General features: G+C 34.9%; 1 protein-coding gene across 3 annotated transcripts; it reads right to left on the bottom strand.

The window, feature by feature from the left end:
- Window positions 1-1,773: 1,773 nt before the first annotated feature.
- On the bottom strand, window positions 1,774-24,295 carry LOC125263488 (carcinoembryonic antigen-related cell adhesion molecule 1-like). 3 transcript variants are annotated; one of them, XM_048182485.1, is made up of 7 exons: window positions 23,936-24,295; window positions 20,219-20,551; window positions 18,972-19,271; window positions 16,686-17,024; window positions 16,276-16,383; window positions 16,121-16,149; window positions 1,774-2,036 (listed from the first exon to the last, which is right to left on the bottom strand). In XM_048182485.1, the coding sequence occupies exons 1-7, from the start codon at window positions 23,976-23,978 to the stop codon at window positions 1,974-1,976; spliced, it is 1,215 nt and encodes a 404-aa protein (XP_048038442.1). In that variant the 5' UTR covers window positions 23,979-24,295; the 3' UTR covers window positions 1,774-1,973. The 3 variants fall into 3 exon arrangements, with proteins under 3 accessions (XP_048038442.1, XP_048038441.1, XP_048038443.1); XM_048182484.1 differs by lacking the exon at window positions 1,774-2,036 and adding an exon at window positions 12,756-13,119; XM_048182486.1 differs by lacking the exon at window positions 1,774-2,036 and adding an exon at window positions 15,561-15,617.
- Window positions 24,296-24,563: the final 268 nt, after the last annotated feature.

The raw sequence follows: 24,563 nt of genomic DNA, 5'->3' as shown, positions 1-24,563 counted from the left end.
TTTTTCCACACACTAAAAATGAGAGCTGAATAAATATACACATCCATTTTACACTCTCTAGAGTTACACTCCATTTCACTGAACCATGTTCATCATATATTTTCATCCAATATTCACACATCATTCTTCTACTTTTAAATATTAAACATAGTCAAGCAACTACATTTCAAAGACAATCAAAATGATAAAAAAAATCCTTTAGTAAAACCTAGCTTTTATTTAGTCTTATTAGTCTTAAGACTATATGTAAACCGTATAAGGTGCGTACAGAGCGGTTGTGCTTGTATAGTAGGAGGGTCAAACTCTGTCGGGGGAGGATTCACATGCTAGATTAACAGTTCTGTTACGTATGTTTGAATCAGTTTCAGTATTATTCACAGATTAATATGTTTCTCATGCTTGTTTTGTTCTGTGTGTGCTGTTGCCGTCTGATTGGTAAGTTATTAATATATTTGTGTGGACACTGCAATTTTTATTTCAGTATAAAATGCTTCTGCTACAAATTAGTCAAATTTATTTTCATATTCTATAAATCTATTGTTGTTTTAGATATCTCAATTCCAATTATTAAAAATGTAAATAATCCACATAAAGCAGCTTCAGGAAACAACAATAAAAAAACATTTAAATCATTTTAAATACATCTGCAGTACATTTACATTTATGCATTTGGCAGACGCTTTTATCCAAAGCGACTTACATTGCATTACATTTGTATCTGAGTATGCAGTAATCAACTATAAATGTCATGGAAAGTCAATAATAAAATGTAATGAACATATCCAGCATAATAAACTTGTACTCTCAAGCTGTATTTATCATGCAGCTTTACACATTTATTTTGCAGAATTTCATTTTGGAACACTTTGAAGATCAATTTATTGATTCACACGTCTGACTGTTGATATGTTTCATCTTTCATTTTGTTCAACATCTCAGCTGCTATTCCTCAACTCATATTTAATGAGTTCTGATATTTAATATTTTACTGATTTCAGGCTTTGTATGACATTATTCTGTGACAAAATATCTTCATGTTCTCCAGGTGTGTTTGGTGATTCAGTGTCAGTGATGGAGGGAGATTCTGTCACTTTATACACTGATCTTACTGAAATACCTAAAGATGATGACATACTGTGGAAATATGGAGATGAAAAGTCTCTCATAGCTCAGATCAGTAGAGCTGCTGGAATGTTCTCCACATCTGATGGTCCTGATGGGAGATTCAGAGACAAACTGAAGCTGGACGATCAAACTGGATCTCTGACCATCACAAACATCACAACTGAACATGCTGGAGTTTATAAACTACTAATAAGTGGAGTGAAACGATTATCAAAAACATTCAGTGTTTCTGTATATGGTGAGACATTTGTCCTGACATTCACATTTTGTTAACTATTTACATATTGACATGTTTAATAATTTCATAGTTTGAGATGACAGACACATTCACTGCTAGTTATCACACTAAACACTCACTCAACACAATGAACTGAAAATAAGATTGTTGATTAGATTTATTTCTATTCCTCTTATTTTCTGATGTTTTCCAGCTCGTCTGTCTGTTCCTGTCATCAGCAGTAACTCTTCACAATGTTCTTCATCATCATCATCAAATTGTTCATTGGTGTGTTCAGCTGTGAATGTGAGTCATGTGACTCTCTCCTGGTACAAAGGAAACAGTTTATTGTCCAGCATCAGTGTGTCTGATCTCAGCATCAGTCTCTCTCTACCTCTGGAGGTGGAATATCAGGATAAAAACACCTACAGCTGTGTGCTGAACAATCCCATCAGCAACCAGACTCAACATCTGGACATCACTCACCTCTGTCACACATGTGCAGGTGTGTTGGTGTTGATATTAACATTGATTAACTAAGCTGATCTATCAAGTTACATACAGTAGTGCTGATATTCACTCACAGTTAATGGCTCATTTTGTCCATTACAGATCAGACCCTACCATTGTTTCACACAGTGCTGATCTCTGCTGGATCTCTGTTGATTGTAGCTGCCGTTGGGATGTACTGCGTCTGCAAGAAATGTAGAAAAATTGACAGTGGAGGCAAGTTACAAAGAATTATTATAACAATTATTTTTAAATATGACAGCCCTAATTATCATTTAATCAATTATTCATTTATATTGTGTGTGGAAAGGCCTAATGTTAAATTAATTTTGTTGATGCCATTTTTTAAAACTGCGCTGTTAAACCTTTAATTAAATGTGTCATTTGTTTTAACTTTGACAGCCCTAACAATAATATGTTTTAAAGAAACAGATCAAGTTGAGGTTTGTTGTTTTAATGTATGTTTTATTGTTGAAACAGTTCAGACTCATCCAGAAGAGATCACTTACGCTGAACCGGTGTTCTACAAAAGAAACGCACAGAAATCGGTAAGACAATTATAATAGACTTCACAGATTAAGCAAGCAATTAGTTATTTGAACTGAACTACATTTTAGCAACTGAGAAACACTAAAAGACTGCAGTTTCTCTAAACTTTAAACTAATTTGTTCAATTAATGTAATTACATTGAGAAGAGAAAGAAACATTTTAACATTTAATGGTTTGTACAATAAGACTATAACAAGTCGATTTGAACAAATAATATTTTGTTATATTTGAATTAAAGTTGTGTCAGATAACTACTAGCTAGCAATACCACTGATACAGAAGATGTTTGATGTTGTTTCCTGAAGCTGCTTTATGTTAGCTTGGCTGTAGGAGGGAGATTTTATATACTGTGCTGCTTAATGTTATTAGAAAACAGATATAGGCCTATCACATTACATATCAATCTTCAGATTGTCTCAATTTTTATTATCATATCTTTTATGCTTTTTTTTTTTTAATTTTTTTTACAGAAAGTGAAAGAGGAGGATCACGTGAATTATGCACCTCTTACCATGAGAAGATGATCAAAATTCAATTTTTTTATAAGTATAAGACACAACTGTTTAATCTCTTTCACTGACATAACTGTCTGATCACTTTCAGGAACCTCCTTTCATGTTTCAACCGAAAGTAAGGAGCCCCTAAAGGGACATGGTGATGGTTAAAAAAATTGGAAGGGGGGAAAATTTCAATTTGCTTGTTCATTCTCTCTTAAAATTATTGCGTTTCCCAAACATTGTGTCTCTTTATGGACTCCATATTACCTTGTCTGTATTAAAGAGACCATAGGTAAACGAATCTCATGAAAAAAAACTAAAGGAGTGTAGACCCTGCTTTATTCATTTATTTACATCTAAACAGACATTATTTGCTCTGTTGGACATTGTGCATGAAAATGTATTTACTGCTGTAGGTTTGTTTGATGTCAGTTTTTGAGTGTGTTCGTGGTGTCATATCTATGTGAAGAATGTGGTTGAAAGGTTTTTTCCACTGCTGCTCACATGAAACCGTTTGACTTCTGCTCTACAGAACAAAAACACTTTACTACAAAATACTGAGCTTGTGTTTCACAAAGATAATGTCTTAAATCAAACAGTGATATTACTGTGAAATATGAAAATATCATATACTTTGTGTACATATGCAACATGACCTTATACACTCGTGCATTGATCGTGCAGATAAGCTCTGCAACATTCAATCATTATTTCCAGCTCAAGAGAGGCAGAAGCTAGTTCTAAGAAGAACTATTCTTGGATCTCACACCTTTTTTAAAAAAAATCATATCCTGTTTTTTTTGGGGGGGGGGGGCGGTGGTCAATGTTCAATTCAATTCACATTTATTTATATAGCGCTTTTCACAATACATATCATTTCAAAGCAGCTTTACAGAAAATGCATGTCAGCTCCCAGGTGAAAAAAAAAATACTATATAGTGTTTTTGAACAATACTATAGTAAAGTACTTGAATTAATTTGCTGTGGTAAGTCTATTGTTGCTGTTTCGCGAACAATTCTGTGGCTTTGAACGAATCGGGAGAGTCAATGATTCAATGATTCATTCACAGCCACTTGCTTCGTTAATGAAAGAATGACTATTATTTATATGAATATATTGAATGAATATATTATTTATTTAATAAAGTTATTCATTAAGGTAAAAAAATGCACTGGAAAATCAATTTAGGGGGCAAATATTGGTAAAGGTGTGACTGCAGTCTAAGTGTAAGAGAAGGGGTATGCAGAAGGATGGTAATCCCTTCAGGGGGTACTCCAAGCTAAAAAGTTTGAGAACCACTGTTCTACAACATTATACTACAATATACAATGCAGTTTACTGTAATAAAAACTAAAGTATACTACAGTATTTATTAGTTTATCAGTTCACTGTATGGTGTATACTATAATATATACAGTATACTACAATTTACTATAGTTTGGTTCAAAACACTATAGTATTTACTATAGTATTTTTTCACCTGGGCTACAATTTAGAGTAATCTGTTATCAGATGTGACTGTTTCCAAATTATGTAATTTCAGAAATGTACATATACAAATCACTCATTAGCTAACAATGTATTAATTTAAGCAACATATTCATTTAAAGCAGAATTATTTTAAGGGAATTATTCTAAGAATAAATTTAATGTACGATGTACTGTTGTAAAATTTTTATGATAGCATGCTGATGTTTGATGGCTGTTGTAATATCTTTAATTTGCATTGGTTTTGTATAGGAAATATCTAAAATTAAAAAATTATGGCATAACAGTGCACAACAATGCTTCTGTCCAAAAGAAAAATATAAATTGTCAAAATTTAGTTTAATTTAATTCAAATCAGTTTGATCAAAAACCTTGATTTTTTCTGATTTCCAGTATTTGCATTGTTAATGTGTTTCCTTTTGAATGGAAACTAGCACTTTGGGGAACACCTCCAGCGTGACCGGTGTCTGAAGCATGTGTAAACACGACAATAACATTGGCCCGGCGACAGCCTATCCCTGCGTTGGACGAGGATTCAGTTCAGAACTACAAACACAAGTAAAAAGTGTTAAAAAACTACAAAACATGGCGGATATGCGCGATCGATACTGAGAGGTTTGAGTGACTAATAATCTGTTAAACCTTATAGAAAATATATATTTAATGTTATCTGTGTTATTTTTCATCTGCAATACCAATTTGGACTTTTATAAATATATATGGCCATTAACTTCTAAATGCATCATTCTGCATTAATATGAGGAGAGGTCTCCACATGAAAGACCCGCGACTGCAGATCAACGTGCTGCATTTCTCTCCGATACGGTAGGAAATTAACTAAATGAAATGTGGAGGATGTAAGATGATTGACAGGCCAGTTTACGGTGACTGGATGCGATAGAGAGAAAAGACACGATTGAATGACGTGATTGTATGTCCCAAAGCTTGTCTACTCTTTTGCTATATAATCAAAAGTAAGCACTTTTTGAGTACATACTTTTAAGGCGTAGTATAAGAAGGCGAATTGGGACGCAGCATCTGACGTCACTGTGACCAGAGTATAAAAAGGGCCTATCGGCTTGTTTGAGATGAGCAAATTCTGCACAGAACCGATCACCGGTGATCACCGCGAGATGCATGCCGGTTATGTGTCCGAGGGTGGGGCACCTTGATGTCATGCCGACGTGTGTTAAAAACCTCTCGCGAGGATGAGGCGGCCTCATTGGATTCTGCGCTGACCAAAAGCACAATGGGAAACGACTTGATGACGACACAGCTTAAAGCTTATTGGTTTAAACAACCGTGATGTATTGATCTCTTTTAAAATGTTTGATTTTAAAACTGTAATACCATGATTTTATGTGTATAAATTATGTGTGAATATTCCTAAAGTCTCTGGCACTGCAATCTCTCTGTGGGTTATGTGATAGTTATCATTTATAAAAAATATATAAAAACATGTCTATAATTAAAGTAAAAATTATTGACGCATATCTTTCGAATGGAAATAAATAAGTACTTTGGGTGTCTTGTTCATTATGTTTATTTTCATATAAAAGCAATAGAACTTAAATTACATCCAGTTTATCAGCAACACAGCGCACGAGTGTGAATCCCGCGATATCTGCCTTTGATCTCGTAGGTTCTGATCCACTATGAGAACAGAGAACTGTTCGTCTTGCCTGCTCTTTTTTCACTCCTCCCCTCACTGCATCCGCCTACTCTCGGCTGAACTTCAGGCGAGGCTAGGCGCATCTCAGACAAGCTTTTTAATACCTACAAGACCTACAAGATCAAAGGTTGATATCGTAGGATTCACACTCATGCTTTGTGTTGCTAATAAACTGGATGTAATTTAATTTCTGCTGATTTTAGCCTATATGAAAATAAATATGAACAAGACACCCAAAATAGCCTACTAACAAGTACAAGTACAAACGGTAACACTTTAAAATACTGATCCTTCATTAATGAATAACTACACGGGAACAAATGAGTAATGCATTATTAACACTCTAGTAACTACTATTAACTAACAAGAAACTCTGATGAATGAATTAGTAAGTAATAGTGCTCAGTTGAAGGTGGTAGTTCACTATTAACTAATCAGTAACTGTTTTCAAACCTTCCAGAGAACTACTAAGAACTACTATATACATGTTCATAATTAACATGAATGATGCATAATGTATAATTAATTCTAAAGTAAAGGTCATGGTAACCCACTAGTAATGACTGAAGTATTACCAAATACTTAAAGGTGCTAAAGAGGATCTTTTCGTCGACTGAGAATCCAAAGACTGTTACTGAGTTTTTGAAATGAGCGCATGCGTAAGAACAAGGAAGGAACGCCTCCCAAAACTCGTAAACACTCCTATTGGAACACGAGTGTTCACCACCGGCATTCGCTGTATCGTGTTAGTGGATTCATTATGTCGGACTCACCGCAGGTAACTCATAATCTGCAGTTGTTACTCCTGTCTCCTGACAAAAACATTGCATGCTGCGCCTGTGGAGTGTGGAAAGTTACTGGAGCTCGCAGCCGCACTCGTCTCTCACAAGGAACGTCACGGCAGTGATTGACAAGCCAGAGGGCCAATCGTTTACGCGATTGGCTGATGTTTTTAAGGCCCTACCTCGTGCACAGATGATGTATATTAATATTATTCCTTTCAGTGCATCGAATAAATAGTCTTTTATCAGTTAGTAAAGACAGTTTCAAGTAATATTGCAAAATGTATAAAACAAAACATCCTCTTTAGCACCTTTAAGAAGGAATTACTAATTATTTGGATCAGTGTTCTAAAGTGAGAAACATGATAACTCTCTACTGAAGTCATTGTAAACTTTTGAGGTTTTTGTAAAGTATTGGATAGTAATAACTCAAGAGTTACAATATAACTCTAAAGTAACTACTTCTTATTTGGATCAGTGAAGATCTTGGAAACATACTAATAATTACTAAAGTGTATATCATAAGGAATTACTGTATAAAAACATACAAAAACATCAAAAGTTTACAAAGACTCAAGTAGTTATTAGAGAGTTATCACGTTTTTCACTTTAGAATACTGATCCAAATAATTAGTAATTCCTTCTGAAGGATTTGGTAATACTTCAGTCATTACTAGTGGGTTACCAAGACTTTAGAATTAATTATACATTATGCATTATTCATGTTAATTATGAACCTGTATATAGTAGTTCTTAGTAGTTCTCTAGGAGGTATGAAAAACAGTATTTCTGATTAGCTAATAGTGAACTACCTACAACTGAGTACTATTACTTAATAATTCATTAATCAGAGTTTATTGTTAGTTAATAGTAGTTACTAGAGTGTTAATAGGCCTAATGCATTATTCATTTGTTCCAGTGTAGTTATTCATTAATGAAGGATCAGTATTCTAAAGTGTTACCGTACAAACTACTAACTAATGTGTTAATCTGCTATACTTCGGTTGTTAGGAGACTTATTTTGATTTGACAATGGACAGCTACAAACCTGCCATGTTTTTAAATAATAGCCCACATCAAATTTAAGTGTTTGCACTTAATACGTATTGTAAACATAAAACTTCCCCTGCATTCTTTCCCTAACAATCTCCCATTTCACAGTTTAGATCAGGGTCGGAAATTAGGCCGCTTTTTTTTTTGCCCCCAAAAAAGGGCAAAAAAAAAAAAAAAGCCCCTGAACAATTTTACTAAATCTGTTGCAATTAAAATGAATTGTGGAAATGAAAAGTGACTATTGCAGCATTACATTTAGATCTGCTCAGGTTTCATCAGATTTCTTTTTGCATTAATGATCATGAATCATGGGTTTAATCTTTACATCTGTTTGTTTGAAGTTTGAATCGGGTCTCCTCTGTTGGAGTAGAATTGGCTAGGTGGCGCTGTCACAAAAACTAGAAATGCAGTCCTAGAACTGCTGTTGAACTATAGTGTAAAATTGTCATTTATTTTTCAAAGACAGTGATGTCTGATATCACATTAACAATTATAATTATTGTAAGCACAATTGTGGTAATGTTTGTCGTTTTTTTCACATTTATTTATTTGTTTGTTTGTTTGTTTGCAAGAACAGCATCCCACACAGTGTGCCCTTGTTATAAATTGGCTGATATTTTATACACTCACTGGCCACTTTATTAGGTACAGTACACCTGTTCAACCGCTCATTAACACAAATATCTATCCCATATCAACTCAATGCATTCAGACATGTAGATGTGGTCAAGACGATCTGCTGAAGTTCAAACTGAGCATCAGAATGGGGAAGAAAGGTGACTTTGAACGTGGCATGTTTGTTGGTGTCAGATGGGCTGGTTTAAGTTTTTCAGAAACTGTTGATCTCTGAACACACAACACAACCTTGAAGCAGATGATCTACAGCAGCAGAAGACACACTGGTGCCACTCCTGTCCACTAGGAACAGCAAACTGAGGTTGCAGTTCACACAAGCTCACCAAAACTGGACAATAGAAGATTGGAAAAATGGATTTTTGCTGTGACGTTTAGATGGTAGGGTCATAAACAACATAAAAGCATGGATCCATTCTGCCTTGTAACAGCGATTCAGGCTGGTGTAATAGTGTGTGGGATATGTTCTTGGCACACTTTGAGCCTCTTACCAATTTAGCATCATTTAATCACCACAACCAACCTGAGTATTGTCACTGACCGTGTCCATCCCTTTATGACCACACTGTATCATCTTCTGATGGCACATCCAGAAGGATAACACACCATATCACAAAGCTCAAATCATTTCAAACTGGTTTCTTAAAAATGACAATGAGTTCACTATACTCAAATGACCTCCAGAGTCACCAGATCTCAGTCCAGTGGAGCAGCTTTGGGATGTGAGGGCACAGATTCACATCACAAATGATGTGCAGCTGACAAATCTGCAGCAACTGTGATATTATCAATCATGTCAACATGGAAGAATGTTTCCTGCTCCTTGTTAAATCTATGCCACAAAGAATAAAGGCAATACTGTATTAGAGCGTCATCTAGTGTCCTAACTAGGAATTCACCAGTCAAAGAATCCAGTTATTAGAAGTGAAAATGTTTTTAAATGGCACTTATAAACAGGGATGGGCAGTATTTATGATACATGTATTTCAAATATGTATTTCAAATACAAAATAGTATTTTGTAATTTGTATTTGATAGGGTTGATTAAAGTATTTTGATACAAAACGCAAAGCTATTTTCGTGTTTTGTATTTTTGTAGTTTTAAAATACTGTAAAATACTTTGTAAGAAGTCTACAAGATAACATCATAAAAATGCAGCCTCTAATTGGTGATTACTCAATAGTTTGCAGAGACTTGAGTTCAGAACAGATTTTAAGTTTTGGTGTTCTTTTTAATAGCCTAGGCTAAATAGTTTACCAATTCACAATGTTCTTGAAAACTATAATACAGAGCAGCAGCCCCCTATATTTATGATTAACAATCAAATGATTAATTAGTGCTATGAATACAGGTGCCATCAGTTGTCTTCTTATGAATGACTTGTTTGTCATTGAGTCAGTGTTGCTGAATCAAAGTAGCCCCTTCGTTACCAAACACCAATTAACTAAATTAGCTGAATGATGAAGATGTTGGAGCTGAACGAGACCGCTGGAGCAATTAATCAAGAAAATGAGATTTAAACAAGTTATATAACATGATTAGTTTTTTTGTCAATCAATGAATCCAAACAGTTCCTCATCTGTCTAATAAAACATAATATATTACATATGTTTTATTAGATAGATGAGGAATATAATGCATCTTTGGTGTTTCCATGGTTTCTACAAAATAAAATGATGTCATTAATAGGTGACACACAGACACAGCCCGTGTCCTGGTTAAAATTGCTTATTTCTCTGGATTTAAACATTCTTGGAAACATTTGGGATAATGTAAATACATAAATCAACAATATATAGCATTGTTCTAATGGTTTTTGGATATTTTAATCCAAAAATCCTACTGTACATATTGTGCCTTTAACTGGTTGCATATGTCAGATTTATTGCATGACTCGGTCAGAGAAAAGCTGTTGCTATCAAACATTGTTTACTTAATCAACCGATTCAGTGTAATGGTGAAGGGATCGATCAAACAGGCCAATTGATGGAAGTTTTGCGATGAAATTTCATGCTCCCTTGTAAAAGTATTTTTTAGTATTTTTAAAATACAGTAGTTTATTTTGATACAAGGTGTGGCTGCTGTATTTTGTAGTTTATGTTGATACACGTAAAATTAAGGTATTTGGTATTTTATTTTAAAATACATTTTGATTTATTTTTGCCCAACCCTGCTTATAAACATACAAATATTTCCAGTTAATGACCTTGTTTCAGAGAGAAAATAGTGTTTACACAGGCTCAGATTCAAGGTACATTTTTATGCTGGCTGATGCAGTTAAAGACTCTAAAAATACTCTGCTTATGAAAAGCATGCAATTTAATTATTTATACAACTTATATAAGTAAGCAACAAGTAGTGTTTGTGAAATGAAAACATCCATGGCCAGTTCTTAATTTACATCATGTTAAGAGTCATGGTACAGGATTTTGTGCAGTTTGGCATAAAAACAAACAAACAGTATTTTAGCATTGACACGACAAAATATTTTCATAAGAAAAAATAGATGATAATCCATTAGACACTTCTAAACCCCTGTCCTATTCAGCATATATACATATTCGCAATATATACAAAACAACAAACTAAAAATTGGAATAAGGGACTAAGATTGTTGTCAAAAGCACTTACTAAACTCCAGTTTGTAGCTCTCCAAGGGAGAAACCAGACTGACCAAATAAAACATTCAAGCCGAGGAGAATCATCACTATCACTTAGTGATAACACTATTATAATATTCTTCCTTCCTATTAAAGTTGCTTGAAATGTCTAGGCAAGCATTAGAATCTAGAGAGCACAATCAATGTAGTAAGAGCAAGATGTCAATACAAAAATGATAGGCAGCTACAGTATCGGTAGTGCACACTCCATTCAGCACCTGCATGTTGTTCAGTTCAGCAACAGTATGAAGAGTGTTTGTGTCTTACAGTACAAGAGCATGTGTGACTATACTAATAGTCAAATTCACTGCTTGATTATAGACCTTATTTACCAGAGAAACAAGCATGCCGCCATCTTTAGAATATTGTCTTTGAACTTCCATTTTTGCGGTAGCTCTGTATATTTCTATGGCATCGCTGTTGAAGAATAATTAGCTGGTGAAGTGGATTTACCGGTTGTAGAGTTAATGAAAGTTATCATGAGCATTTTTATGTTTAAAGCAGATATCTTAAATGTCAGTAGACCGGGGAGATTATAAAATGAGCAGCTCATTCATAAATACAAAAGATCGCTGTGGAAATATAAACCGTAAGTCAAAAGACAACAAGCGCAAAATCAGAAGCAACCATGTAATATGCATTTGTGTGACAAAGGCACTAGCTAAATGTGCAAAGGGCTGTATAACTGTAATATGACACTCGAGATTGAGCGAGTGAACCGCTGTAGCGTTTGACACACCGAGTGTGGCGCCGCCCCTTCGACAGTTATATAGTGTTAGGGGCGGGGCCATGATCGGGGGCTCCAGTGCGTCATCGGACTCCCGTTTTAGCTCCGCCCAAAAAACCCTGAACAGAGAATTGGTGAAAAACTGTTTAACTTCACAATTCAGTACTACAGAGTTCACAGTCTTTGTAATGTGTTTTAGCAATACATTTGTAACATTTATAACGCGTTTAGAAACAATTCTCAGAATTTACTTTACAGGGACTTTAACAAAGCATCTTGCACTGAAATGTCTTTCGTCTCAAAATGCACACCTGTTTTATTTTTTGTTTTGCTTTTTTATCTAAGGCACATATATAAAGTTGAACTAAGGTCTAACCCTGGGTTTATCTAAGCCCTGTCTGTGAAACCAGGGGCCTGTACCATGAAGCTGGATTAGCTGGCTAGCCAGGTAAGTTTCAGATAAGTTTTCGCCAATCCTGGGTTTTAGGTACCATGAAAGTAACTTGGCTTTTAGCGGTGTTCATCGCCAAAGTAACTTACACTCCACAGCGTAGGGTGGAGGTTTTGTTTTGGGTGAGAAATCTCAAACTGAAATTGGGCCATTCAGATGTCAGCAAATACATCCAATGCAATAAAGTCACTCCCCCAGTTTCTCTTCCTCCAAATTAAAGATCACTATATAATAATAATAATAAAAAAAAAAATGTAATGATAATTACTTATAATAATTATATAAATCATAAAATAATTCTCTGATATATATTATTAATCCAATACACACACATTTTAGTTTAGCAGTTATTATTAAGCATTTAGTTTGAATGAATATTAATATATACAGATCAAGATCATATGTAAAATAAATAAGCTGAGGATCAAAAAAACTCAGGATCAAAGCCCGAGTTGAAGATAAGCATCATGGTACCAACAAAGCCGGATTGGAGTGGTTTGGTTTTGTCAACTATCATCATGGAACAGGCCCCTGGTCTTGCTGTTTTATTGCTGGTAAAGTGTTACTTTTCTTAATACTTTATTGCTGATTTAATGCTTAACTGCCTTTTTTGAAAATAATAAGACTACATGAGCATTTCAGTGAGTTTGATCCTCTTCTCAGTACCCATCTTCTCTTCAGTGACCATTATGAGATGTCCTGTTAGGAAGATCCTCATTCTGACTAACACGTGAGAATCGTACAACAATGTCCTGTAAGAGAGAACAGATTCACCGAATGTAAAAAATGAACAGGATTGATGATTCAGTCACACAAACAGGAAAAAAAGGAATACAGGGTTTCCTTTTCCTGAATATGTGACTTAATACTGTAGTACAATGTATGAATGTCATAATTTCTGATACTTTTTGATTAAAATAATGAAAGAATTTGGGTTTTATAAAATGACTGCCACAATAATATGTTGCATGTGATTTCAAACAGTGAACTTTTGTTCATCTTTCTTCCTCATCTGAAATGCTTGAACTATATTGGCAAGACAAGACACTTGCTCTAAATAAAGTTGCAATTTTTGTTTTTATAATGTTATAATTTTTATTATTTTATTATCATTTAGTTTATTTAAGAGTTGTTGTTTTTTTGCACTGCCTCAGCTGTTTTGGTGGTGATAAACTAAGGACAAAATGAAACCTTTATTTTACACCCTGACTCTAAAGCAGTAAAATAATATAAATTAATAGAATTACTTAAAATCACACAAATATACTCATGCCACTGCTTTCAAAACAAAACACACACACACACACACACACACACACACACACACACACACACACACACACACACACACACACACACAAACACACATTCAAACAGACACACACTACTTTCAGATCTCACAGATCCAGTGGTGTAATGTAACAAAGTAATAATACTTCGTTACAGTACTTGAGTATTTTTTTGGAAGAATCTGTAATTTACTTGAGTTTTTATATTTCTGTCAACTTTTACTTTTACTCCACTACATTTCCCAAAGCATTTTCGTTACTTACTACAAAATAAAGTTAGAAGAACACAGACTGCAAGCAAGCATAAAAACAAGTGCTCGCACAAACGCGGTTGATTTCATTTCCGGGTTGCTGGAGCGGCTGAGTGCGCGCTGTCATTATACAGTACACAGAGCGGGACACTTCAAAAACGGATTTAAAACATAAGACAACAAAATGTCATGTATGTGTCTTATAGAGTGTACACTACAGTACATGTTTTCATATCATTATAAAGTAGTTTGTTGAATAGATGCTGCATTAGTGGAGAACAGTAGTATGTTTGCCGTCGAGGCTGAGAGGATGCTAACATTAGTAGTACCTCAAGCGGTTAAAACAATGTGACAAAAACACCAACTGTTTAATGTCACGATTGTTACCATTCATTTGCATTAGTTTATATCCATTTGTTCGCTGTTATGCATTCGTTATCCAGCTAAGTTGCATATTTAAACTGTATCCTCATCATGCAGCGACAGAAACATAAATCAGAAATGTATTTGATTTCAGTTCTTTTTTTTTATCTGCACTGTAACACATATTTTAATAAGGTAATCATCACATGTTCTGAAATGGAGCCAAATAATGTGTGAAAGTATACATATAATAGACCCATGCTATGCCTTTGAGTGTAAAGATGGTCATTTTTAAGCATGACTGTTTGGATTTATATGAAACGGTAGCACTTTACAATAAGAGCCCATTTGTAACATTAAATAAGGTTAATAAAAGTACTGTTCATTTTTAATTTCAACATATACATTTTAACATTTTAAAGTTGTCTCTTACATTAGTTATAATGCATTATGAATTAACATGAACGATCAATGTATAATTAATATATTAGTATTTTTTATATTTAAAGGTGCCCAAGAATGCTTTTTCACAAGATGTAATATAAGTCTAAGGTGTCCCCTGAATGTGTCTGTGAAGTTTCAGCTCAAAATACCCCATAGATTTTTTTAAATTAATTTTTTTAACTGCCTATTTTGGGGCATCATTAACTATGCACTGTTTTTTTCAGCGCGCCGCCCCTTTAATTCGCGTGCTCCCTGCCACACGAGCTCTCGATTATATTACAGCACATTTACAAAGTTCACACAGCTAATATAACCCTCAAATGGATCTTTACAAGATGTTCATCATGCATGCTGTATGCATGCTTCAAATTATGTGAGTAAAGTATTTATTTTGATGTTTATATTTTATTCTCTATGAGTTTGAGGCTGTGCTCCGTGGCTAACGGCTAATGCTACACTGTTGGAGAGATTTATAAAGAATGAAGTTGTGTTTATGAATTATACAGACTGCAAGCGTTTAAAAATGAAAATAGCGACGACTCTTGTCTCCGTGAATACAGTAAGAAACGATGGTAACTTTAACCACATTTAACATTACATTAGCAACATGCTAACGAAACATTTAGAGAGACAATTTACAAATATCACTAAAAATATCATGCTATCATGATCATGTCAGTTATTACTGCTCCATCTGCCATTTTCGCTGTTGTTCTTGCTTACCTAGTCTGTCGATTCACCTGTGCAGGTCCAGACGTTAATACTGGCTGCCCTCGTCTAATGCCTTTCATTATGTTGGGAACATGGGCTGGCATATGCAAATATTGGGGGCGTACATATTAATGATCCTGACTGTTACGTAACAGTCGGTGTTATGTTGAGATCCGCGTGTTTTCCAGAAGTCTTTTAAACAAATGAGATTTACATAAGAAAGAGAAAGCAATGGAGTTTGAAACTTAATGTATGTCTTTTCCATGTACTGAACTCTTGTTATTCAACTATGCAGAGGTAAATTCAAATTTTGAATTTAGGGCACCTTTAAAAATTACAATAAACATTTGGCTATTTTTTTTTTAATCAAATAAACAAAATTTAAGAAAGTTAAAACTGAACACAATCTTGCTGCTCAAACTGTGTATAGAATAATTTTTAGTTGTTCCTTTTGTAATTTACATTTACTTGTACTTTTAATTTCAATACTTAAGTACGTTTAATATCAAAAAATTAGTTTTCATACTTAAGTGCAAAAAATATCACACACTTTAAAACTTTTACTCAAGTAACATTCTAAACAGTGACTAACTTCTACCAAAGTCATTTTCTGGTAAGATATCTATATTTTTACTCAAGTATGTTTTTCGAGTACTTTATACACCACTGCACAGATCAGAATTGTTTAGTTTTACCTGGAAATGATTTCCTGTCCCCCCGCATCCTGTTTGAACAATTAAAACAAACTCAAATAAACACAGATGACTTTTTACAACAAAAATTAATTTCCATATATTATCATATCTTCATATTCATATCATATCTTTTGTAAAATCAGCTGTATACTCACTTGTACTTGGATCCTTGTGATAGTAAATCACACCAGCAGTTACAGCAGCAATCACCAGAAGAACAGCAACACATATTCCTGCTACAGCACCTAAAGACAGACCTGAATCTGGAACAGATGAAGACAGACCTTCATATCAATTTTACTAATGGTTCTGATGGATATTTACACCTTTCTGTTTTGTTCATCAGTTGTGTGGTGCTGATTTAACTGATAAAGGGCGGGTTTTGAGGAACAGGAACCAAAACAACATCAAACCACTTTAAGCTCAACAGGAAACATCAATGCTTACAGGAAAACTGATTTTGTGATCTGTCCAGGTTAATAACATTCATCAAAATGTTGGTCACAACTGTCCACAATAAAAGGCACCGTATTAAAAATACACTGACAGACTAAATGACACTCACCTGTGACAGTAACACTGAAGCTCTTAATCCTTCTAATACTGAAGCTGCTGCTGCTTCTGCTGCTGATCTCTAGTTGATATTCTCCAGAGTCCGTGTTTCTGGTGTTTGTGATGGTCAGAGATCCAGTCTGATGATCCAGCTTCAGTCGGTCTCTGAATCTCTTTTCACACTGATCATCTGTACAGATCTTACTCTGATCTCCAGTGATTTCAGTGATGAGAATCTCATTAAAATATAATCTGATCACATAATTTGGGGTTTTCATTACACCAGGATTTAAAGTGACAGATTCTCCCTCCTCCACTGCCTTCACTTCATCTTGTTCAGCAGCAGAAACACCTGAAACACAAACCAACAGATGCTGGAGGATGTTTTTGCAGAAAAAAAACAAACTACACTATTAAAGCTGTAGTTATGAAAATAATTATTTTATTTTATATGAAGGCCAGATTTAATATAGGCTTTTGACTGATTAACACACATACACACAAAGGCTGGTTTGTAACCAATCAATAATGCATTGATTAGAATGAGTGTTCTTTGCTCATTTTCTGCATTCATACCATGGTCTGTCTGAATACACAGGTAGTTCCAGTCAGTTTAACCAGTGTTATACATTAATGCACTGCCTTTATTGAAACCACACCGTAGACAGCAAGAAAGATGGACAAAGCATCTCTCCACTTCATCACTTTTCAGGACTTTTGCAGCATACTTGAACCACAAAAGCACACACAGGATCAGAGATTGCGCTGTGCACACTAAAAATATTGATATTTCGATATGTATTGATACTGAAATATCTGAAACAATTTCAATACTCCTTTCTGCAGTTTCTCTTGTTTGACAGCGAGTTGATGTGCACCTGCCTCCTTTCATTCAGTTTTCTTATTCACTCTTATTAAATAGTGTTAGTGTGACCGGGTCTGAATTTCAGTGCAGGATTGTCCATAATTCTACTTCATTTCTTCTCACATCCGAAGTGCTCACACATAATAAAGCCGCCTCTGACATACAACTGCCAAAATGAACTCTTTTTCGTGGCTTATTAATGTTCAAATACACTCAAAAGCAATGTCACAATGTCCATCTTGGTGAGTATTAACATAAAACAGTCGTAAGCAGTTCAGGAAGAACGTGTATTTTAGATCAGTGTGTGCTAAACGTGCCGCTCTCCATGTTTTTAATGTAAATCAAACAACAAATGACAGATAAAATCACTTATTGCTCTTGACTGTTTAACTTGTGTAACTAATTGATTAATCTCCATTTAATTTTTACAATTAAGATTATCCAGTGTTACTTTTAAAACTTTTTTTACCTGAAAAAAAATAAAGCAGTCTATTTAATTTGTATCTTTATTCTATTGTATTTATTTGTGCTAGTCATTAGTCATTTGTTTATTTGGTATCATTTTATTACCGTTTACTTGTTTTTAAATTTAATTTACCACTTTAAATCAAGCTTCCTTGTGCTGTGTTTAAGGTTTTGAAACTAAATTACCCCACTGTAAAAATACATTGAGATATTTGACAATTGTAATGCTAGTTGATCATTATATATGTATGTATATATATGTATGAGAGAGAGAGAGAGAGAGAGAGAGTAAAAGCTTTATCATATTTAAGTGATCTCTTCAGAAGAAATTTTTGATTGCATAAACTTGATTGCATATGGATGGACAAAAAAGAAATAATATTAAAAAAATATCTGTATGACAGTATGCAGTGCTTTTTCCCCTGTGGCATCAATACTTTTCCAGGTATGGTATCAAAGGTCAAAGTTAGAAATTCCAGTATCGTGACGACCACTAATGCACACAGACACAGAAACTTGTCAACGCTGCCCCGTGACTTTTATCAACAAAACATCTTTGTTTGCTGAATTGCGACATTATATATTACTCAGCAATGAGGGGGAAACATTGCTGTTTTTAAAGCAAACTATCTCTCTCACACAAATTACTTAAAATAAATGCTACAATTATTTCAAATAAATGTAATTATATTGCATTACTTTATCTCTGTGTCTGATTGAAAGCTGGCAGAATGCTAGATCTAATGAGCCATAACTGAATAAAATAACCATCATTTTTACCCTTCCGGTCAAATATTGAGCTGCAAACATCTTATGTAGTGCACACCTAGCCATTGATCATCTCTTACATCTCTTACAATTTGAAGAAACATTTTGTTTTTCATGCTGCTAAAAGACACTTATATTATAAACACAACAAATATGTGATATAAACATAAATGACCTGCTTTTAAATGTTAAATGACTCACCATAAACAGTTACATTGAAGATCTTTTCACTGTTGCGGTTGTTGATCTGTAGATGATAAACCCCAGAGTCTGTGTTTCTGGTGTTTGTGATGGTCAGAGATCCAGTCTGATTGTCCAGCTTCAGTCTGTCTCTGAATCTCTCTTTACACTGAACATCTGTACAGAGCTTACCGATATCTCCATTGATTTGAGCTATACGAGTGTGATTGAAATACCACATTATTCTGTCTTGTTGGTTTTTTGTAACACCAGTGTTTAGAGTGACTGAATCTCCCTCATTCATTGACACTACTACAGCTCCTGAAGAAGAAATTAACAGATAATCATAAATCACTTTTGAAATTTAGGTAAAAAAATGATAGCAATGTTTCTACATGTGACATAACACAAATTATAGCCATGTCATTGTATCCATTGTTCATGTAAAAAATGTTAAAGGTCCCGTTTTTTGTGGTTTTTTGAAGCTTTGATTGTGTTTATAGTGTGCAATATAACATGTGTTCATGTTTCGCGTGTAAAAAAAACACAGTATTTTTCACATAATTTACTTATCTGTATACCGCTGTTTCCACTGTCATAAAAACAGGCTGATGACTTCCTTGTTCTATGAAGTCCCTCCTTCAGAAATACGTAACGAGTTCTGATTGTGCCAGCGGCTCCTGTGTTGTGATTCGACAGCAGTTTAGCGCACCTTGCCCGGAAAGGTCACGCCTCTTACCATAACGTGGAGATGCACGCGCTCAGTGTTATTGTAAACATGTCTTTAATTTTACCCTATCAATTTGAGCCGGAATCAGACCCGGTGATTGGACTGCGGGATGAAAATAACAGCGTTTCGACGACATGGCGACAAACACACTCTACAAACGCAACTCTTGTGTATTCCTGTGGGCGGAGGTTAGTCAAAAAACTGTTTTAGTGACGTCATTAAAGAAGGAAGTAGAGGGATGTAGTCCAAACTGGCCGTTCGATGTAGGCGACTTCTGTTAAATAAAATATCTCGCTTGGCATTGAACTTTGAGCTTTAAAATTTTACAGATTTTATTTATACTCTAACAACAACATTACACACTAACTAAAGTTTGAAACATGGGATCACGAAGAACAGGACCTTTAAAGTAATAGAGATGATCTCAATTTTTTTATATTAAGCTCACTTTTTCATTTTATTTTACTGATTTAAAATATTCAGGTGTATTTTACCACAACTCAATGGAAAATACATTGAATGATTAAATTATACTCACCACTAACAGTAACAGTGAAGATCTTAAGGCTGTCGATGCTGCTGCTGGTAATCTGTAGTTGATATTCTCCAGAGTCTGTGTTTCTGATGTTTGTGATGGTCAGAGATCCAGTCTGATGATCCAGCTTCAGTCTGTCTCTGAATCTCTCAGTTCCTTCATTACACTGAACATCTGTACAGATACTAATATTTCCAATGATTTGAGCTATACGAGTATCATTAAAATACCATTTAATTCTGTCTCTATGGTTCGTTTTAACATCAGTGTTTAGAGTGACTAAATCTCCCTCCTTCACAGTCACTGACTCTCTGTCTGTATCAGCACCAGAAACACCTGGAGGAGAAATTAACAGATAATCATAAATCATGTCTGGGATAATGAGACAAAATTATAGAAGTTATACAAGTAGGGAGCATTAAATATTTTCATAGACCTTGATGGATATTGTGCCTTTAAAATGCTGTCATATAACCTAATGTTATTTTCAAAATAATAGAGTGCCCCAGGGATGACGCGTTTTTGTAGGCCAACCCGGAAGTTAGCAGCGCACGGGTTCCCTCAGTTGAAAGCCTATGCATTTTTCCCATAGACTTTTGGAAAATCGCAGAAAATAAGCTCTGTGTTTACAAAGGGTTATGACACTTACACGTTTTGTCTATCAAGATAATCTTTACAAGTTAAAACAACATTTATAGATTTTGAAGCCTAAATAAAGTCATCAGATATAAAAGGCTAATAGTAGACTATAAACGGACTACAGCACACCATGGTCGCGGATCAACGTCGTCACCACCAAGCGTCCTCAAACTTTATTTAGAAAACAACTTTATTTATAAACATGCTCGCTGATTATGATCTGTGCTGTGTATGAATACTTATCCACTTTTTCATGAGAAATGTTGTCCAAATGTCCCGTTTTTAATGATGACGTCTAAAGTCCCCGCCAAAGGAAGTAGTCCCTTTTAGCAATTTGTTAGCAACTGCCGTTTTTAAGACACAATAAAGGTTTAAAAAAATCACAAGTGGGTTATAACTGGTGTGTTTTATGTCATAGATCAAAACGTGAAAGTATTTAGAGGCTTTGTTAACCACAGACCTTATTTCATGCGATTTAGCAAAAACCCATTCAAAAAACCCATAGACTTTACGACGTTGGAACCGGAAGTCCTAAAATGCTAACTCGCTTCAGGGTTTTGCCTACAAAAATGCATCATCCCTGAGGTACTCTATAGAGGAGAGCAGGGTAAGTTGTCACATTCTTCATAACTCCAAAACTAGAGGCTCCATATCAAAAATCAAATAGCCACTTTGTGTGACTTCTTCTATAGTCAACTTCCTGTTCACATGTGGTCAAGATCGCTCTAATCTGAGGGTAGCATAATTTTCTTATTTTTTGTCTTAAGGTAAAAAATTTGCACTTTAAATTTTATGCAATACAACTTTGTTAGATATGAATTTTAAAAATTATTATTTTGCACAACATAGGAGACAATAACATGTCTTTTGATACCTTGAGATTTAGCCAACATTAGCACACATGTCAGTTTGGGGCAAGTTGTCTCAATGACTTTGGGGCAAGTCGTCACATGTGACAACTTGCCCCAGTACAAATAAACACATAGAACATGCTCAAAAAAGAGGTTCAACATGTTAAGTCAGTTATGTTCAGAGATTAAACATGTTAAGTTAAGCGAGTTATTTACAGTATTCCATTCAGTTATCATGGATCTATGTGCAAGCCAGAGAAAATATATAGATCACTGACAAGCCACGCAATATCGCGTTCATTATCGCAGATGAATCGCCTTCGATAATGAACTCGATATTGCGTGGCTTATCAGTGATCTACGGCTCTGTCTATTAAATGCCGCTCCATTTGAAAGCAGGTGATGGCGATTTAGCGGTAATCAGGGAACCGGCTTTACTGACGAAATGCGCGTGACAATTGCATGCGATATATCGCCCAGCCCTAGTTTAAAGTTCAAATTAAAGTGGCCTTGCCACTTAATGTGTTTTGATTGAAATGTGTATTGTTTGGATTGAAACAATTGTTTTTCCAAATTCTCTAGGCATGATTGTTTATATTATATTTAATTTAAAAATTAAAATCAATAATAACAATTAAGTAGTTGTGTTCTTATTTTTAGATAATCTAGTGTGACAACCATAGACTGTAAAAAAATATGGACGTAGTGTCCGTGACGTCACCCATAGAGTTCTGAACAGCAGTTTTGATGCGTAAATGAGGCCGCGGCCATCTTAGCTGCACGTGACCGCACGTCACTCACGGATAACTGAAAATGGGCAAAGAGGCGGGACGAAGTTGGAGCCCATGCGACTTGTTGCTGAAACCACGCCCGCCCTAGCTATCTATCTTAGATACTATGTAAAATATTAATAAATATAGCAATATCATTATAAAGTACTAAAGGATTACTGTCAATCTACGGTGATATTTTTACGATAACGTTATAGATGCTCCAACACCAATAGGCTAATTAATTTGTGTGGGGTGTGCAAATAACACAAATCAAATGGGATTTCATACCTTTATAATGAAATAGAGATCGCGAGATGAATCCAATCCGTGGCACTTGGGTAATATATATATATATATATATATATATATATACCAGATGTATATCTCTCAAATGTTCTCTCAAACTAATGAGCACGTATCCAAAGTATAATTTTTCAAAATAGTGCAGCAGTTTTAGTTATATCCAAGCAGTGCTGTCGGAGTTGTATATCCTCCTGGTATTATCATTGTAGTAAATCTCAGGAACAAAACTTTTAGCCAATGCCACGACGATCCAACAACGTGTGTTCCGCATGCGAGCACATGTACACAGACTGACATCTGTCTCGAGTATGCAGCAAGCCATATATTGTATAAAATAATACAGAAAAAACCACAAATACGACTGAGATGCCAAATTCAGCGGCTGAAATGAGCTGCTGAGGTAACATGACGGCTCACAGACAGCAGCGGCATACCTGTCACTCAAGTGACCACGCCCTTAATTATGCAGAACTTTAAGGCTTAATATAATTTAAACAAATGAGCTATAAAAAAATTCACCCCCCTCAGAGTTGTCATGAAGGGCAAAATTCGCAGTATAGACCAAAACCACAATATGAACCAGACTGTAAACATGTTTTTTTCTGCTGTAAACTTGGCTAATTTAACATGATGGTCAATGAGATTCTGCTCACTTCTGCAGCCTGTCCCTAGCGGCCAGTCAATGAATTGCAGTTTAATTCACTTCCGTATTGGCTTCACGAGAAACAGGGGGAGGTTGCCGCTTGGTGACAACTTACCCGCCTATGGGGCTAAACTACTTGGGTAAAGTTGGTTTTATATTCGCACATTCGGACATCCGTATTCAATAGCCTTGTTAATCACACTACATTGGACATTCAGTGGACATTCACAAGTAAATATGCCATTAAAACAATACTTGCCTATTTTGATCGACTGTGAAAAATGTTGTAAGTTGACAATCGTTGGTTGTCAATATCATGTCGCTGCTTAAAATTCGCAAACATTAATATATTGCACATTTATTGGAAAGCCTGAATTTATCAGAAGTCTGAATGTGCGAATATAAAACCAACTTTACCCAAGTGTGAGAGGATAGGCCTATCACAGGAAATGGCTCCTTCTCAGCAGTCTCAGAAACATATCTACAAGTCTTATAAATAAAAATGGCTTACCATGCAGAAGCAATACACATAGTGGAAGAAAAATGCAGAGCATTATTTCCCCCACTTCTCCGGAAGTCCAGATTCTGTTGAATATTTATGTCGGTACCATATTAAGTGAAAGCGAAAGAAGCATGTAGTACTTATTTGAATAAGCCACATAACAACGCTTGTGTCGTTTTTGCTATTAATGTGATGATCGACGCCGAAACGTGTGGAAAAACAAACACCAAAAAAACCCAATAAAACCGGATTGCGTTATTTCAGCTTTGCCTCGTCTAACAGTTGTGATATTTGCAAATTGCGCGAGTAGCAGAGGAGACAGGAAAAGGGAGAAAGGGAGATGGCCCTTCTACTTTTTCTTCTTCTTTGTTGGCGGTCTGCTTTTAGTTGCATTACCGCCACCAACTGAACTGGAGTAGAACAGCAATGCGGAAGGATTACTCTTACTAAATTAGATTAATAAATTAGATTAAATTATTATTAATAATAATTAGTTAATTACTTAATTATATTCTCAAATATAATCTTGTTGCTTTTATATTTTATAAAACATCATATAGGCTTTTTTTCTATCAGATTATTAAATGATAGGCTATGTCTTGAATTTTCCTGCAATTTTATGAGCAACACTTTCTTT

The sequence above is a fragment of the Megalobrama amblycephala genome, linkage group LG2 (genome assembly GCF_018812025.1).
Source record: "Megalobrama amblycephala isolate DHTTF-2021 linkage group LG2, ASM1881202v1, whole genome shotgun sequence".
NCBI classification, from domain to species: domain Eukaryota; kingdom Metazoa; phylum Chordata; class Actinopteri; order Cypriniformes; family Xenocyprididae; genus Megalobrama; species Megalobrama amblycephala.
Note: the sequence above shows the minus strand (reverse complement) of the source record. Positions and strands in the feature narration are given on the sequence as shown.

What these genes read in the sequence shown, in the direction of transcription:
- LOC125263488 (XM_048182484.1), bottom strand. Translation starts at nt 23,978, where the DNA reads ATGCTCTGCATTTTTCTTCCACTATGTGTATTGCTTCTGCATG. An exon ending in TCACAAGGATCCAAGTACAA is followed by an intron (nt 16,150 to 16,275) that starts GTGAGTATACAG and finishes TTGTTCAAACAG; the next exon opens with GATGCGGGGGGACAGGAAAT. An exon ending in GGACAGGAAATCATTTCCAG is followed by an intron (nt 13,120 to 16,120) that starts GTAAAACTAAAC and finishes TCTCTCTTACAG; the next exon opens with GACATTGTTGTACGATTCTC.